We start from the raw sequence: 18,215 nt of genomic DNA on the forward strand, positions 1-18,215 counted from the left end.
GGCTTGTTTGTTTGCTTGTTTGTTTGCCATATTTCCTGTGTCTTTGGGACGTTTTGCACCAGTCAGCATTGTGTCCAAACCACAGCGACACATGTAGCCCAACACCCCAGCCTGCAGTCTGTACCAGAACACATGTAGCCCAACACCCCAGCCTGCAGTCTGTACCAGAACACATGTAGCCCAACACCCCAGCCTGCAGTCTGGACCAGAACACATGTAGCCCAACACCCCAGCCTGCAGTCTGGACCAGAACACATGTAGCCCAACACCCCAGCCTGCAGTCTGTACCAGAACACATGTAGCCCAACACCCCAGCCTGCAGTCTGTACCAGAACACATGTAGCCCAACACCCCAGCCTGCAGTCTGTACCAGAACACATGTAGCCCAACACCCCAGCCTGCAGTCTGTACCAGAACACATGTAGCCCAACACCCCAGCCTGCAGTCTGTACCAGAACACATGTAGCCCAACACCCCAGCCTGCAGTCTGGACCAGAACACATGTAGCCCAACACCCCAGCATGCAGTCTGTACCAGAACACATGTAGCCCAACACCCCAGCCTGCAGTCTGTACCAGAACACATGTAGCCCAACACCCCAGCCTGCAGTCTGTACCAGAACACATGTAGCCCAACACCCCAGCCTGCAGTCTGTACCAGAACACATGTAGCCCAACACCCCAGCATGCAGTCTGTACCAGAACACATGTAGCCCAACACCCCAGCCTGCAGTCTGTACCAGAACACATGTAGCCCAACACCCCAGCCTGCAGTCTGGACCAGAACACATGTAGCCCAACACCCCAGCCTGCAGTCTGTACCAGAACACATGTAGCCCAACACCCCAGCCTGCAGTCTGGACCAGAACACATGTAGCCCAACACCCCAGCCTGCAGTCTGTACCAGAACACATGTAGCCCAACACCCCAGCCTGCAGTCTGTACCAGAACACATGTAGCCCAACACCCCAGCCTGCAGTCTGGACCAGAACACATGTAGCCCAACACCCCAGCCTGCAGTCTGGACCAGAACACATGTAGCCCAACACCCCAGCCTGCAGTCTGTACCAGAACACATGTAGCCCAACACCCCAGCCTGCAGTCTGGACCAGAACACATGTAGCCCAACACCCCAGCATGCAGTCTGTACCAGAACACATGTAGCCCAACACCCCAGCCTGCAGTCTGTACCAGAACACATGTAGCCCAACACCCCAGCCTGCAGTCTGTACCAGAACACATGTAGCCCAACACCCCAGCCTGCAGTCTGTACCAGAACACATGTAGCCCAACACCCCAGCATGCAGTCTGTACCAGAACACATGTAGCCCAACACCCCAGCCTGCAGTCTGTACCAGAACACATGTAGCCCAACACCCCAGCCTGCAGTCTGGACCAGAACACATGTAGCCCAACACCCCAGCCTGCAGTCTGTACCAGAACACATGTAGCCCAACACCCCAGCCTGCAGTCTGGACCAGAACACATGTAGCCCAACACCCCAGCCTGCAGTCTGTACCAGAACACATGTAGCCCAACACCCCAGCCTGCAGTCTGTACCAGAACACATGTAGCCCAACACCCCAGCCTGCAGTCTGGACCAGAACACATGTAGCCCAACACCCCAGCCTGCAGTCTGGACCAGAACACATGTAGCCCAACACCCCAGCCTGCAGTCTGTACCAGAACACATGTAGCCCAACACCCCAGCCTGCAGTCTGTACCAGAACACATGTAGCCCAACACCCCAGCCTGCAGTCTGTACCAGAACACATGTAGCCCAACACCCCAGCCTGCAGTCTGTACCAGAACACATGTAGCCCAACACCCCAGCCTGCAGTCTGTACCAGAACACATGTAGCCCAACACCCCAGCCTGCAGTCTGTACCAGAACACATGTAGCCCAACACCCCAGCCTGCAGTCTGTACCAGAACACATGTAGCCCAACACCCCAGCCTGCAGTCTGTACCAGAACACATGTAGCCCAACACCCCAGCCTGCAGTCTGGACCAGAACACATGTAGCCCAACACCCCAGCCTGCAGTCTGTACCAGAACACATGTAGCCCAACACCCCAGCCTGCAGTCTGTACCAGAACACATGTAGCCCAACACCCCAGCCTGCAGTCTGTACCAGAACACATGTAGCCCAACACCCCAGCCTGCAGTCTGTACCAGAACACATGTAGCCCAACACCCCAGCCTGCAGTCTGTACCAGAACACATGTAGCCCAACACCCCAGCCTGCAGTCTGGACCAGAACACATGTAGCCCAACACCCCAGCCTGCAGTCTGTACCAGAACACATGTAGCCCAACACCCCAGCCTGCAGTCTGTACCAGAACACATGTAGCCCAACACCCCAGCCTGCAGTCTGGACCAGAACACATGTAGCCCAACACCCCAGCCTGCAGTCTGGACCAGAACACATGTAGCCCAACACCCCAGCCTGCAGTCTGTACCAGAACACATGTAGCCCAACACCCCAGCCTGCAGTCTGTACCAGAACACATGTAGCCCAACACCCCAGCCTGCAGTCTGTACCAGAACACATGTAGCCCAACACCCCAGCCTGCAGTCTGTACCAGAACACATGTAGCCCAACACCCCAGCCTGCAGTCTGTACCAGAACACATGTAGCCCAACACCCCAGCCTGCAGTCTGTACCAGAACACATGTAGCCCAACACCCCAGCCTGCAGTCTGGACCAGAACACATGTAGCCCAACACCCCAGCCTGCAGTCTGTACCAGAACACATGTAGCCCAACACCCCAGCCTGCAGTCTGTACCAGAACACATGTAGCCCAACACCCCAGCCTGCAGTCTGTACCAGAACACATGTAGCCCAACACCCCAGCCTGCAGTCTGTACCAGAACACATGTAGCCCAACACCCCAGCCTGCAGTCTGGACCAGAACACATGTAGCCCAACACCCCAGCCTGCAGTCTGTACCAGAACACATGTAGCCCAACACCCCAGCCTGCAGTCTGTACCAGAACACATGTAGCCCAACACCCCAGCCTGCAGTCTGTACCAGAACACATGTAGCCCAACACCCCAGCCTGCAGTCTGGACCAGAACACATGTAGCCCAACACCCCAGCCTGCAGTCTGTACCAGAACACATGTAGCCCAACACCCCAGCCTGCAGTCTGTACCAGAACACATGTAGCCCAACACCCCAGCCTGCAGTCTGTACCAGAACACATGTAGCCCAACACCCCAGCCTGCAGTCTGTACCAGAACACATGTAGCCCAACACCCCAGCATGCAGTCTGTACCAGAACACATGTAGCAGGTTCTCACGGCCCGTTTGTGTGTGTTAGAGACCATTGTTACTTTTTTTTTCATTACATTTTTCACTATTTTATAATTTGCAATTGTAGTGTCTACCAGTGTACAACCCCAAAACAGAAAAAGTTGGGATGTTGTGTAAAATGTGAATAAAAACAGAATGTAATAATCTGCAAATCTCTTAAACTCATATTTAGTTGCAAAAAGGACACAGCATATCAAATGTTGAAAATGACAAATTTGACTATTTCATGGAAAATATATGTTAGTTTTGAATTTGACACCAGCAACATGTTTAAAAAAAAGTAACAAAATGCTGGAAAAGTTGTGTAATGATAAAGAAAACAAAAGGAAGAATGTTTCACAACTAATTAGGGTAACTGGCAACAAGATTGGGTATGAAAAAGAGCATCACAGAGAGGCAGGGTCTCTTAGAAGTAAAGATGTAGGAGTATTCATCACTTTGTGTAAACCTGTGTGCATAAATGATAAAACAATGGCATGTTAATGCTTCTTAACATGAAATTGTGATGTATTTAGGGAGTTCATCATACAAGACAATATTATTAAAATATTCAAAGAATCCAGAGAAATCTTTGCAAACAGGGGAAATAGCTGGAAAAAAATTGGATGGCCGTGGTCTTTTGGACCTCAGACGGCACTGCATCAACACCAGACCTGTCATTGTATGGGCTCAGGAAAACCTCTGATAACCATTGTCTATGTGCCCAGTTTGATAATCAATTCAAAAACAAAGCCAAATTGTAACAGCTAAAATTGTAGCTAAAAAGGTCCTGTCTGTGGTTATACCAATCAAAGTTTGCCATTCTTTTTGGAAATCATGGACTCATCTGGGCTAAAGAGGAGAGGGCCTCTCCAAGTATCCAACCTATCCAACTTGTTTTAGTGCTCAGTTCAAAACCCAACATCTATGACGGTGTGGAGGAGCATTGATGCGTACAACATGGGCATCTTGCGCATTTGGCAAAGCACGATCAATTCTGAATGATGTATAGGTTTTGAGCAACATACTGCCATCCAGGCAATGTCTTTTCCAGGGACGACCTTGAATATTTCAGGAAAACAATGGCAAAATGAATTTTGCACAAATTTAAATAGCATTTCTCCATAGAGGAAGAGTCCAGGTGCTCAAGATGGATTGTCTGCAGTCCGGATTTGTCAAATTAGGTGCATAGTGGAATGGAAAGCATGACTAAGAATACTCCATACTGTTGAGCAACTGATATCCTATCGGGGAGTAATGGGACAACATTTCATTATCAAAACTCTAGCAAATGGTCTCCTCAGTTCCTAAACATTTACAGAATTGTGTTAAATGAAGAGGTGAAGCAGCACAGTGGTAAACATGCTCCCGTCCCAACTTTTTTTGAATCATGTTGCTGGCATCAAATTCAAAATTAACATACTGTATACTTTCCATGAAATAGTCCACATTTTCAACATTTGACATGTTGTCTACTGTATGTCCTTTTTGCTGCTAAATATGGGTTTACAAGACTTGTATATTATGACATTCTGTTTTTATTTGCATTTTACACAACGTCCCAACTTTTTCTGTTTTGGGGTTTTTATGATTTGCATGGTGAAACTGCTGCTTCTCGCATATACTTGTTTACAATATCATGATTCACTATTATATACTTGTTTACAATATCATGATTCACTATTATGTACTTGTTTACAATATCATGATTCACTATTATGTACTTGTTTACAATATCATGATTCACTATTATGTACTTGTTTACAATATCATGATTCACTATTATGTACTTGTTTACAATATCATGATTCACTATTATATACTTGTTTACAATATCATGATTCACTATTATGTACTTGTTTACAATATCATGATTCACTATTATGTACTTGTTTACAATATCATGATTCACTATTATGTACTTGTTTACAATATCATGATTCACTATTATGTACTTGTTTACAATATCATGATTCACTATTATGTACTTGTTTACAATATCATGATTCACTATTATGTACTTGTGTATGTAGAAATGCGTTGGCAAATGTGTTGTTTTTTTTGTTTGTCAATTTTTTTTCAAACAGCTCAGGCCATTATTGCACACTGTGTCTGAATGATATTTTGCAACATAAATATATATAAAAAAGTATCCAGAGAGTGTGTGTGTGTGTGTGTGTGTGTGTGTGTGTGTGAGAGAGAGAGAGATAGAGAGAGAGAGAGAGAGAGCAAGAGAGAGAGGTGTATAGAGGCAGGGCAAGGTCAAAGGCCAAACTGGAAGTATGAAGTAACACATTTGTCCACAAGGTGGAGCTGAACTTCAAAAGGATGTTTCAGATGCTCAGTCTGAGAAACCTTTACAGTAATGTCACTATAGTAGTAACTTTTCATTTCTTTACTTTTTTTAAATTTGCCTCTACCATCTGCTACATTTTGTTAGTATATTAGTAGATATGTGTTCATGAACTTCACATTAGAAATAAAGTCATTTAGGACAATTTGGCTTGTTTGCATTGGCCTAAATAAAATCATATTTGGAGAGAGAGATAGCTAGTGTATGTGTCTGAATAGCGCATTAGTTTAATGAGTTTATTGTTATTATTGATATTGATTATTAATTTATTATGGCTATCAGCTAAGTAACTTTTAGCCTGCTACAGTGTCCAGTAGGCTATGTGCCTTTGTCTTTCACATCACATGATGGTTGTGTTAACTGTTTTGACACATAAACACCATTTAAAAAAAGTTGGAAGTGTTTGGCATGGATGATATGCTTTTGCAAGACAGACTTTTTTTCAGGAGTGGTGTAAGGTTTTGTGATTAATGTGTAGAGTTTTGCAAAAGATCGCCAGTAGGCTAGTTGTTGCAAAAGTGGCACCAGGCCTATAATAAAAATTGAAAAAAACACTGCAGGCTACAGAACTGAACTGACTCCAGAACAGAAATGACCTATTGCACTCCGTCGACGTCAGGGCCAGGGATTGGGCGGCCCATTTACTGTAAACTACCATACAGAGGCCACTAGTCCAATCCAATCATTTGAGTCCTGCTTCAAATAAAATAAATATTGAAAAAAATCTGTATCGCAACGCAGACCCCTGCCCTTCAAAGGATTTCTGTGCGGAAGTTTAATCATGCGTGGGGCGCTCAGCACCTCTGCCTAAAAACTCTCTGTCCTCAGGTAGGCTTGAATCTGTTCGCTTGCTATTGCTATTGAACATGTCAGGTATCGCGTCTAAACTGCAGCACAACCGGACCAAGGCGGAAGGTTTCGGATCGAACAGCCATGCTGTTCCGTACTTGGATCAGGACTACGAGGCGCTGAAACAGCAGTGCCTGGAAAGCGGCACTCTCTTCGAAGATGACAAGTTCGGCGCGACCGTATCCTCGCTGGGCTTCGATGAACTCGGACCTGACTCCTACAAAATTGAAGGCGTTGAGTGGAAGAGACCAGCGGTAGGCTCACTAAACATAACAATGTTTTAAATGCATTTGAATTAGGCTATGTTGCTGTGAAACCAATGTGAACCGTATAGGCTACGTTCAAAGTTAGGCTAGGCTACTTTGGAATATTGAAAATCAGTTTATTTGAGCTGTCTAATTCATTTGCGTAAATGTAGGCAGCAGGCACAACTGAAATAAGTGGAATAATCAGCGTGAGTGCTGGTTGTTTTATATAGGCTATAGACCATAGAGTCTCCTAAACACACACATACATTTCTGCAAACCTTGTATTTGCTCAATTCAAGATTTGTTATACATTCAAATATTTTTTTTGTCAGATAGGCTACACTTAAGGAGGTGTGTGTGTGTGTTACAGGAACTGACTGCCAGTCCACAGTTTATAGTTGAAGGAGCAACAAGAACAGACATCTGTCAAGGATCTCTTGGTAAGACACACACACACAAACACACATAGCCTACATACACACACACTTAAAACGTGTAGCCTACTGTATCTGACAAAAAGTATTTGAATTGCCTTACTCATGTCCGTTCCTCAAGTGGGTTGTTCCCTGATGGTTAGCATGGGGAATCTGTCAGGATGTTCTGTACGTGTAAACGCAGACAAGAAACAATATGGAAAGAACATATTTGCATTCCATTGTGGCGAGAGTTATGAGTGAGCAAGTGCATGGAATGACGTTAGGGCCAGAATGAAGACTTCATACAAAATTATGGAAGTTTGTTATTCTTAACATTCGTAACTTACTTTCTGCTTAATACGGCTCTCTCTCTCTCTCTCTGTCTGTCTGTCTTCCTCTCTCTCTCCCTTTTTCCCTCTCTCTTTCTCTTTCTGCCCCCCTCCAAAATTAGAACCTTCTCTTGTGACTATCAGGAATCTCTAACAAACACGGAAATTCAATTCCACACAATCAGCCGCAAGATTCATGTTAATTTGTAAACAGCGACCATTGCTCCGCAGGAAGAAAAATGGCCAAGTGAAATAAAATAAATTCATTTTCATAGTGATATAATCACCCATAACAGGATTATGATTATATTCCATGTGAGTGCACTCAAGCTCAGGACACATATTTACATTTATGCTGATGTCGTCTCTGTAAACTAGGTCGCCTGGGTTTGAGAGGATAAGAGATGAGTGTGTTTAGAGTGAGATGTTTTTTAAGCTTTCCGTTATTTCCCACTTTGGAGGTGGGACATTTTCAAGCCCCACCTGACCCCATCACCCCAGAAAAATGGTAACGTTGAAATATTATTGTCACATTTTGGTTCCACGTTACATTTGCCATCTCAGTCCTCTGGATCTGATGGTGCTTTATTTATTTATTTTTTATGTAGGCCTGTTTATGACACTGTTTTGTTTTCAATGTATGATCAGAGAATGTCTAATAAGGGGTATGATCTTCCTTGTCAAGAAAGATAGGCACAAAAAAGACAAATGTCCTCCTGTTCGTGGCGCCCCACCTGTCATGTCTCCATTCCCCACACTGGTTTAGAGTGAGATGTTTGAGAGGATAAGAAAAGAGTGAGATGTTTGACAGGACAAGAGAAGAGTGAGATGTTTGAGAGGACAAGAGAAGAGTGAGATGTTTGAGAGGACAAGAGAAGAGTGAGAGATAGCTGTTATTGCACAGAGTCCTTGTTCGGGTCTAGGAATGTATGAAATCAAAAAGTGATATTTTCCAGACCTACAAAAGTACAGAATGGTAATTTACATAAGGGTGTTGGAAAAGGACTGGCTAAAGTCAATATTGTGCAACACATATCAAGGTCAAAGGTCAAATTACACAATATAGACTTATCTTTAAAAAAAATACAGAAAAGTACATGACTAAGATAAAAAAAATCAGGAATTCAGTTTTGGCAAGACTGGAAAAGTCTGGGATTTTTATTTGGGAATATGGAAAGCATCTTATTCCAGGAATGTCTTTGAGGCCTTCTCTGCTGTGGTGGTGCCCTCATTGTGACTCCCCCCTCTGAGAGGAAGTGTCACAGTTGTATTTGTTTACAGTTTCCTATCATCACAAAAGAAGAATGTTCCAGAATGAGCTTCAAGTCATCTGCTGGAACTCTGAAAAGCTATTTTAGAGTTCTGCCAGCCTGTAGTTGGTTGGAGGAAGCTGGTGGAATCTTTGAAATCCTCTGGGATCTGTGATATAGCAGTGTCAACAATGACCAAAATCCAGCATGCAACACTGTGGGAAAAATGTCTTCACTGCACCAGCCCAATATTCTGAATAGGCCACCACTCACATGGTTTGTGATTGATATGATTCTTCTAAAGTTAGTGACATAAACCAGCTCAGTGTAATATGGAACACATACGTGCACACAAACACGCACACACGCACACACACACACACACACACACACACACACACACGATCACACACACACACACACACACACACACACATACACACACACACATGCACACGATCACACACACTCACACATGCACACATACACATGATCACACACACATGCACACACCCACACACACCCACAAACACACATTTGCACACGCTCTCACACACACACACACACAGACCCCCCCCCTGCCCCCCACATACACACTCGTTCAGTTCACACGCTGTTCAGATGGTGTGTCCTGCACTGCCCTGTGTTTCCCCCGGTCTGGTGCTGCTGTTAGAGCAGGAGGACTAATCTGGTCTTTATCTAGGCATTTCAGCCCCCTTCACAGGCCCAATCATCTCCCTGGCACAACAAACAGACGCCTGATTACAGAGCCGCTGCAAGCTAACAGAACGGGGGGGAGGGGTGTTACTTTTACATTTATATAATCTGTCTTTGTTTACACACAGAGGATCTGACCTTCTCGCTATTGTTTATTTACAAAACTCCCAGCTTGCACCGTTGTGCCCTTGAGCGAGGCACTTAACCCCAAGTTGCTCCGGGGGTAATGAAATCCCTTGTAATAGAATTGGCATACATTTAAGTGAGTAAAAGTAAATAACAGTAAATGCTAATCTGCTGTGTGTGAGTGGAAAGGTAACGTGAGAGTACGTCCTGGAGTGGTGTAAATAAAGTCAGAGGAAGTAAACACACACAGTAAACAGTGTAAACAGTAAACAGGTGAGGAGGAGGAATCAGGAAGTGTTCTTGTTTGCGTCTGACGATGGGGAGATTTGATTAAGCAATTTAGACAAGAAAACTATGTGAGTTATTCCAAAGGTCACCCAGTGTGAAGTGAAGCAGAAAGATAAAGTGGGAGTGGGCCTCTCTTTGCTCTCTTTTCTCCCACTCCCTCTCTCTTTCTCTCTCTCTCTCATTCTCCATTCTCTCTGTCTATCTCTCTCTCATGTAACTGAGTTTAAGGATTGCATTCTGTGTACTCTGGATGGGAAACTAGACTGGAACTATGCCTGTGCATGTTTGTTCATGCATTGAGGGGTTGTTTTTGCATATTTCTGTGTGAGTGTGTGTGTGTGCGTGCGTGCGTGTGTGTGTGTGTGTGTGTGTGTGTGTGTGTGTGTGTGTGTGTGTGTGTGTGTGTGTGTCTACATATAGATAGCTGCATACCAGGGCAAGCCAGATCCCCGCCCCCCGTCGAATATCTAGATATGTACATGCAACACAGGATAAATAAGTTTATCATTCAAACTTATATGAAAGTAAAGGAATCACAAGTTAAAATGTCAAAATAAGTAAATGCCTTTCATTATTTAAAATGTTGCAAGTCAGCGTACAAGGTCAAATGTTAAGTAAATGTAAATGTTTCTCAGTAAGGTCACTAAACTGTTGTTGACTGAAAGCAAGTGTGTGAATTAATTCTAATAACTACAACAACTACAACAACAAATTAGTTTTATATAATATATTCTAGAAACTCGAGCTCACTTTACAAGAAGGGGTGGTGTGTGTGCATGTGTGTGTGTGTGTGTGTGTGTGTGTGTGTGTGTGCAGGAGCGCTGGGTGGGATGATGAGGGGATTAGAGGCCGAAGCCCTCAGTGAAAAGGTGTGTTTTGAGGTGTTTTCAGAACAGGCCCACAGCGGCTGTGAGGGGGAAGTTGGTTCCAAAGAGTTGGGGCTGGCACACAAAAGGCCCTGTCCCCAAAGTGTTAAGTCTGGTGGGGTATAGCCAGCTGGTCCTTGTTGGAGGACCAGAGGGACTGCAGAGGGGTATAGGGGTGGAGTAGATCAGAAAGGTATTTAGGGGCCAGAGCATGAAGGGACTTGTAGGTGAGAAGCAGAATTTATATTTTATTTTATATATATATATATATATATATATTAGTAAAAGGATTAGGTGTTAGACTCCTTTGATATTAAACATGCAACAACAATAAGAGCTACAAATCAAATTAAATCAATCTCTCTCTCTCACTTTCCTTCCCTCTCTTTCACTCTTAAATCCATCTCTCTCTATCTTTCTCTGTTTATCCATCTCTCTCTATCTTTCTCTCTTTATCCATCTCTCTCTTTCTCTCTCTCCCTCTGCAGGTGACTGCTGGTTACTGGCAGCTATCGCCTCTCTCACTCTAAATAAAGAGGTTCTGAATCGAGTGGTACCACATGGACAGAGCTTTGACCACAACTATGCCGGAATATTTCACTTCCAGGTGATTCATTAAACAGTATTTTTTCTGCACTTTTTTTTTTATCACTGTCCTTCTTGTCTTTCTCTCTTAATTTAGTGTGTCAGTGTATCTTGAATTTCCCCTGGGGATCAATAAAGTATCTATCTATCTATCTATCTATCTATCTATCAAATTCAAATGTGCTTTATTGGCATGACTCAGAAAATAGTGTTGCCAAAGCAGTAACATGACAATACAAACAGATACAATATTTGTTTTAAGGGGGGTCAAAGAAAGGAAACTTATAATACTAAACTAAAAGAAAGAAAACTTATGTTTAAGAAAAATACTAACTAAATCCAGGTTTAAAGGAAACTTAAACATGTATTCTTAAATCTAAATCTATCTATCTATCATATGTCTGTCTGGATGGGTGTCCTGAGTTTCTATGTATTATATGAATATATGAACATGAAATTTAGTATTTTTCAGGTGTCATGATGTGTATCATACAGAAACAGTCATAATTATAAACAAATAATAACAATTAAGCATTTCTGTCATCAGATCTGGCAGTATGGTGAGTGGGTGGATGTTGTCATTGACGACCGGTTGCCGGTGAGGGATGGAAAGCTGCTGTTTGTGCACTCAGCAGAGGGCTCAGAGTTCTGGAGTGCCCTACTGGAGAAGGCCTATGCCAAGTAAGGATCTTTATGACATCACAATCACTCTGTGTTCTGTTTTAATAGTGAATGGCTGGACAAAGCATAAGCCTTTATGACATCACAATTACTTTGTGTTCTATTCTAATGAAGAAGGGTAGAATATATTTTGGAGGGTCTGAACCAAGCGGAAACATTCTAATTTGAACAATGAAGCCTACCCGGAAATGCGAAAAATTGCAATACATCGAAAATCCGCTAGGGGCAGGTCCCAAAAGGGAGCAAATGTCCATAGACCCCCATGTTAAAATGTCCGTTTTCACAGCATAAATTCATGCTTTTACAGGTTGGTCCCATGGACTTTTATTGTATTTGTTGGTAGTTCCCGAGTGCCTGACAACTGTGAGGGGGGTGAATTTTTTTCTAACTCGTTAGTTTAGATCGCATTTAGATATTAAATGTATGAATAATTAAGGGCGTGGTCAACTTGATTGACGGCTGGTGTCGAGGCAGCAGACGACGTCACTAGCTGAGTGGAGGAAACTCCGAAATTATGTCTTGGCTGTGATCCTACACACCACATCCTTTCTAAAAAATGTTTATTCAAATATCAGACATAAAATGGGTTGCTATTAACTGAAGCCTACTAACCGACACTTTAAGAAGACTTCGCTCCAGTTTTTCAGGTAAGTGACATTCCACTACTATTTCACGTAGATGTTAGCATTATAGCATCCATGTTAGTGGGCAGCTATAGGCTACGTTAGCGTCAAATCATTTCAAATAAGTTTATGTCGAAAATGATGACCGAATGGCTGAAGCACACACATAAATTTAGTTAACTTGAATAAAGTTAACGTTAGTGAAAACCGATTGTGCTCCCGTTGTGAGTTAGCTTAACGTTTGCCATACTAGCCAGGTGTTTGAGTCAGACAGCTGTAACGTTAAGCACGTTAACGTTAGTTCACAAACATACTGGGGTAACAAAGCATGTGTTCTCGTCAAAAAACCTTTTGTAAATACTCTCTGTGTGAATGATTAGTCCGTTGTCAATTTATATAGTCTTTGGGTTGTCACATTTAAAATAGAAAAGCGTTCGTTCACATGATAACTTCAGCCGAAGCATTAGCTAGTGGAGGTAAAATTGTGAACCACTGACTATACGTTGAACATGGAGCTGATAACGAGCGATAACGTTAGCTAGTCACCATAACTGTTAGTTATAACTGACGTCTGAAACTCTTATTGATGCCGTTTATTTGTTAAACACAAATTTGAAACAACACTTCTTGTCTATGCAAAGTTTCCCTGTAGGCGATCCAGACAGGCTGGGTGCTGGAGAGGGCTCTGGACTCCTAACTTCACTTCTCGTCTGTGCTGTCGACTCAGAAGCATCACTTCAGTACTGATTCCGTGGTACTTTGACATTTTCCATACATTTAAATGGAGCAACCTACTGGATTCAATAGGCCTAGCTGTCTATTCCAGACATGGTTAGCATACTGAACAAACATGAATGCATTTCAGACATTTAGAGTGGCCTTTTATTGTGAGCAGTCTGGGGCACATCTGTGCAATAATTATCATGACCTCTTTTGATAAGTCACACATGGAAAGTAGCCTTTAAATCAGCAGGGTTTTGTTGGATACAGATTGGATAATTAAAGAATATGGCATCAGTGACTGGCTATTGTTTGACTGGACCTTGGCCTAACTGTTAATAACTACCTCAATGGGGTATAGATATGAGCTTACACTGTTCCACTGAAAACATTAAAATACAAGAAATGGTTGTTCTACAGAACTTTGAATACACCAAATTTGGTTTTGCTTATTGCCTGCATAAACAGGACATGTGCAAATAGTTGAATACGCCTGTCCTGTCCCCATTCAGCTAAGTGTTCTGTGAGTTTGTTCATTATACATACTGGGAGTATTTTTTTAGCTTCATTTGTGAGCACTTGTTCATAGTTTGCAGTAAGTTCAAGGATGTGACATATACCAATATTTCTGTTTTCAGATCTGGAACATTTTGAAATCCTACCAGATGGGGCACAAGTCATTGAGCAGTGGCAACTTCTGACTTCAAAGACTTTGTTCACCAGCAGACCCCTTGATTACCTTTATTTACAGCATTTGCATCTGTCAGTCTTTAAAGTAATCTAATATGTATTGACTATGTACTAGCTTAGTACATATTAGTTTTTGTTATTTTAGTTTCACAAATTCAGTGGTTACCTGTAATGCTCAAGATATACAAGTAAAAAATCACCTTTACTTCTGCATCTGGGTCTTCAATTCAACCTACTGACTGAAGCTGACAGATTTGTATAAATGTTTTTGAGAGCACAGGCAAATTGGTTTGATAGATACTTTATTGATCTCCAAGGGGAAATTCAAGGTCTCAGTAGCATACAGACATCACACACAACATGCACTTACAGCAGAAATGGTAAATATAAGTATAAACATATAACAAACCTCCACTGTACAATAGACAGTTGAAGATAAGAAAAACTAACAAAACTAAATACTGGCATGAGTTTTAATGTAATTCACAGTTCAGAAAAGTTCCATAAACATTTCCAAGTTCAGTGCCATCAACAGTAAGTTTGCTTTCTGATATTTAAAGAACAGAAATGGGTTTGGCATAAGTAAAGGGTAGGTGTAACATTCATCAATAGACATAAAGTGAAATGTACTGTATAGTCTCAATGGGTTCAATATCACCACACCCCAGCCAAACCACTTCACCTGGACCTCTAGTCCCAGGTTAAGAGCCCATGGACCTCCTTGCCGCCATCTCCCCATGGTGAACTGCCAAAACAGAAAGGTAAACATTTTATTAGTCATACCTACTTATAAGATAATACAATAATGCAAACCAACACCACTTGTTGTAATCAACAAAAGTACAGTTGTTGTACAATGCTGTAGTACTACCGGTATTGTGCGATTTGAAATGGGTCTTCAGTGACAAAGTACACTAATATTGGCATTGTTATGCCAAACACCGGACACTAACTGGATTTAACGTTTTGATAATAGCCTGACAAGGGGAAATAAGGCAAGCTAACCGAACATGAACGCTGGATAAATGGCCACCGATGAGACATTTCAATGTCATCTTAGACCAAACTACCACTGACAACTTTAGAGCAATATAGCGATTTCAAAACGTGATATTAAGAGTTAATCAAAAATAATTAATGATGTACAAGTTAACTAATACCCTACGATTTTGTTATCAATTCACACTATACGTTGACAGAATACAGCGAGCTGGCTGATGTTATCGTAAATTAATTAACGTTACAATGATGGCTGCCACTGAGGATATGAGATGGATAACGTTAATTACAAAACAATAAAGGCAAAGATACATTTTTGTCAGTATGAGTTGCTGAACCTGTAAACTGCTAAGTTACTCTACGTGAGTTGGTGAACCTGTAACGCTAAATTACTCTACGTTATTTGACCGTAACTTCAGCAAGGGAGGGATAGCTAACGTTAGTTTATTTTACCTAGAAGCTAGAATCTGCAAACTCAACTCTTCATTCTCAACTTTTCAAACGTTCACCCGAATATAACCTTTCAGCATACAACATTAAAAAGTCTGAACATGGCATTAAGAAATATGATAAGATACATGAACTTCACGTTAGCAGATCAAACTTACCAGCAATGTTACAGCAACGTCTGTGCCAGTCCATCTTGTAGGCCTAACGTTAGCTGAGGCTGCTCGGCTGACGACGAGGCGGGTTCACCGGCTTGCTCAGTCTCATACAAAGCCCCGCCCCTTTACCCATATATGGATTGGCCAGAGTGTGGGCGGGGTTAGGATTTCCCAAGATGGCGCCGCCCATACCCCCCATAAACGGCTTCATAACCGTTCTTCAGAAATCTATGGGTGACGTCACAGACGCTTTGTCCATATTTTTTACAGTCTATGGTCTGAACAAACATTGAGTGGGCGTATGTTTGGTCCCTCCCACATAGACTCAATCATGAAGAACACCCAGGCCAATTGAGAGTCATTATGACAGGCCAATTATGATGTGTTCTATCCTAATTGTTAAGCTACTGCCTTTATGATATCATTAATTACATGGTGTTCTTTTTCTAATGGAGTGAGCTTATAACATTATTTTGGTCTGATTTAATAGTGGAGGCCTATGCCATAAACCCCCCCCCCCCCAAAAAAAAAAAAAAAAAGAATTATGGACACATGTGTCATTGTTCTATGTACAAAACACAGGCCTATTCCCAATAATGAACAAAAAAAAATATTCAAGTCTCTTAGTGTTCACACAGTGATGACTCTCAGGCATGTGGACGACGGCGTCACAAACAAAGCGCTTCAGTTGTTCCGAGGCCAGATGTGGTTTTGATGATTTACATCATTTATCATGTGTGCGGCTTATGACATCGTCGTGTTATCATGGGGTCTCGAGCCAGATTCTCTAGTTCCTGAATCTTACTGTAGAAAGAGGATGTTTTGAGTATTGTGTAAGTTCATGGTCTGGTGAACACTGCTGTGGGTGAGAGGCTGTGTGTGTGTGTGTGTGTGGGGGGGGGTCAGTAAGGCGTGAGTTCATCCTTTGTTCTGGGGTGATAGGAGTGGGCGTTATAGGAATGGTAGCTCCAAACTCCAGATGATGGGGCTGGAGGCTGGGCTGGAAGGAATGTGGAGGCTGGAGAATGAGATCACAATGTCCTGGAGAAAATGAGCTATCACAAAATAATCACATACACATATTTAAAATGAGCTAGTCAATCACAAAATAATAACATAAGCCTATTTAAAATTATCTAATCAATCACAAAATAATCACATAAGCATTTTTTTTTTTAAAGATCAACACATAATAGCCAAAACGATCACAAAATGCAATTCATATTTTAATAATGCCATATTATCCACACAGAAACATACACAGACACACACTAATTGTTTCATCGTGCTAATAGGATGTTATTGTTGGCTGAATAGTTGTTAATCAGGCCTTGACCCTTGACCTCTCTGCTTCATGTGCGTGGATTTTGACAGCCAGGAAACTCATTATCCGGGAAGAGAATTTCCACTGAAGTCACCGTCTCTATGATGTCGGTTGATTGTATTTGATGGCTTTGCATGTGTATAAGGCATTATTAATACAATTAAATAAATCAAATCAAACTGCAGTAAGCTATTAATCAAATGTCTATCAACAAAAGAACTTTCCTCCCTGAACATGGGCAAAATGCCCCATTGACATCAATATGTGTTATATAGAGTTACCACAGTGCCACCTGTGGTTGTATAGAGTACCCTGTGGTAGCTCTATTCACTATGGCTAGCTAGCTTTTGCTAGGCAAAGAGTTGAGCAACATTAATTAGCCTAGCTTCTAACTTTACCTAAAGTTAACCCTTGACTATTCAGCAATTGACATTATTTTACATTCACATCATTTTGGGTTCTTCAAGAAAATGTGAATGGGTTATAACGTGTTAATATCATTAGTGCATGCCAAGTTACAATTCCCATGCTAACAGCTAAGTTAACATTACAAATGATGACCTTCAACAATAACGTTAACAACAATCCTTAATAATGTTAGTAACATTACAATATAATTAGACTATGTTAATTATAGGCCTATGAAATTATGTTGACATGGATGTGATAGACATGAATTTACTTACTTGAAACAGGGAAGGAGATGGAGAAAATGTTGACACGTCTGTCCCTCGGTGTCAGTCATTCAAAAGATTTTTTTCAAAATATTTTTTTTGGAGATTTTTATGGAGACCTAACGGTCGAGCCTCGATTTTGTGGGTTTCTATTTCTAACCCAATGCTCGGTCAAATCTACCCAAAACATCATCCAGATGCCTTCACCCAGCATTTGGGTCACCGAAACAACCCAGCAGTTTTTAGAGTGTGTGTGTGCCCTGTAGGGTAAACGGCTGCTATGAGGTGTTGTCTGGAGGTTCTCCCACTGAGGGCTTTGAGGACTTCACCGGGGGCATTGCGGAGCGCTTCAAACTCAACTCCCCACAGCCCAACCTCTACAGCATCATCCAGAAAGCCCTAGACAGAGGATCTCTGCTGGGCTGTTCCATCAACGTAAGCACCCACAGCACCGACAAAGACAGGACAGCTGGCACAGAACCGGCCCTGATACGGCCCTGATATAGTACTGAATTGGTCCTGATATGTTACAGAATTAGTCCTGATATGGACCTGATATAGTACTGAAGTGGTC

General features: G+C 42.4%; 1 protein-coding gene and 2 long non-coding RNA genes across 5 annotated transcripts in view; 2 read left to right on the forward strand and 1 right to left on the reverse strand.

The window, feature by feature from the left end:
* The first annotated feature begins 6,277 nt into the window (after nucleotides 1–6,277).
* The window catches only part of LOC143122461 (calpain-2 catalytic subunit-like), a 30,942-nt gene continuing 19,004 nt past the window's right edge, over nucleotides 6,278–18,215 (forward strand). Inside the window, exons 1-5 of one of the 3 annotated variants that reach the window (XR_012986694.1) lie at nucleotides 6,278–6,754; nucleotides 7,119–7,188; nucleotides 11,229–11,347; nucleotides 11,873–12,006; nucleotides 17,908–18,076. Coding sequence is in view for 2 of the 3 variants with exons in the window: in XM_076283252.1 (XP_076139367.1) it covers nucleotides 6,518–6,754; nucleotides 7,119–7,188; nucleotides 11,229–11,347; nucleotides 11,873–12,006; nucleotides 17,908–18,076 (729 nt within the window). In the remaining variant the exon portion in view is untranslated. The remainder of the gene's footprint in view (nucleotides 6,755–7,118; nucleotides 7,189–11,228; nucleotides 11,348–11,872; nucleotides 12,007–17,907; nucleotides 18,077–18,215) is intronic. The other 2 variants (XM_076283252.1, XM_076283259.1) reach the window with 2 other exon arrangements.
* LOC143125472 (uncharacterized) lies at nucleotides 12,545–14,244 on the forward strand. Its single transcript, XR_012987268.1, has 3 exons — nucleotides 12,545–12,653; nucleotides 13,271–13,383; nucleotides 13,988–14,244. It is a non-coding gene; the product is annotated as an uncharacterized LOC143125472 (long non-coding RNA).
* Nucleotides 14,325–15,803, reverse strand: LOC143125515 (uncharacterized). Its single transcript, XR_012987275.1, has 2 exons — nucleotides 15,647–15,803; nucleotides 14,325–14,784 (listed from the first exon to the last, which is right to left on the reverse strand). It is a non-coding gene; the product is annotated as an uncharacterized LOC143125515 (long non-coding RNA).

Source organism: Alosa pseudoharengus, unplaced genomic scaffold, assembly GCF_046254945.1.
Source record: "Alosa pseudoharengus isolate Yale_2024_CS ecotype anadromous, Long Island Sound unplaced genomic scaffold, YU_APseudo_1.1 YU_APseudo_1.1_scf_1, whole genome shotgun sequence".
Classification (NCBI taxonomy): Eukaryota; Metazoa; Chordata; class Actinopteri; order Clupeiformes; family Clupeidae; genus Alosa; species Alosa pseudoharengus.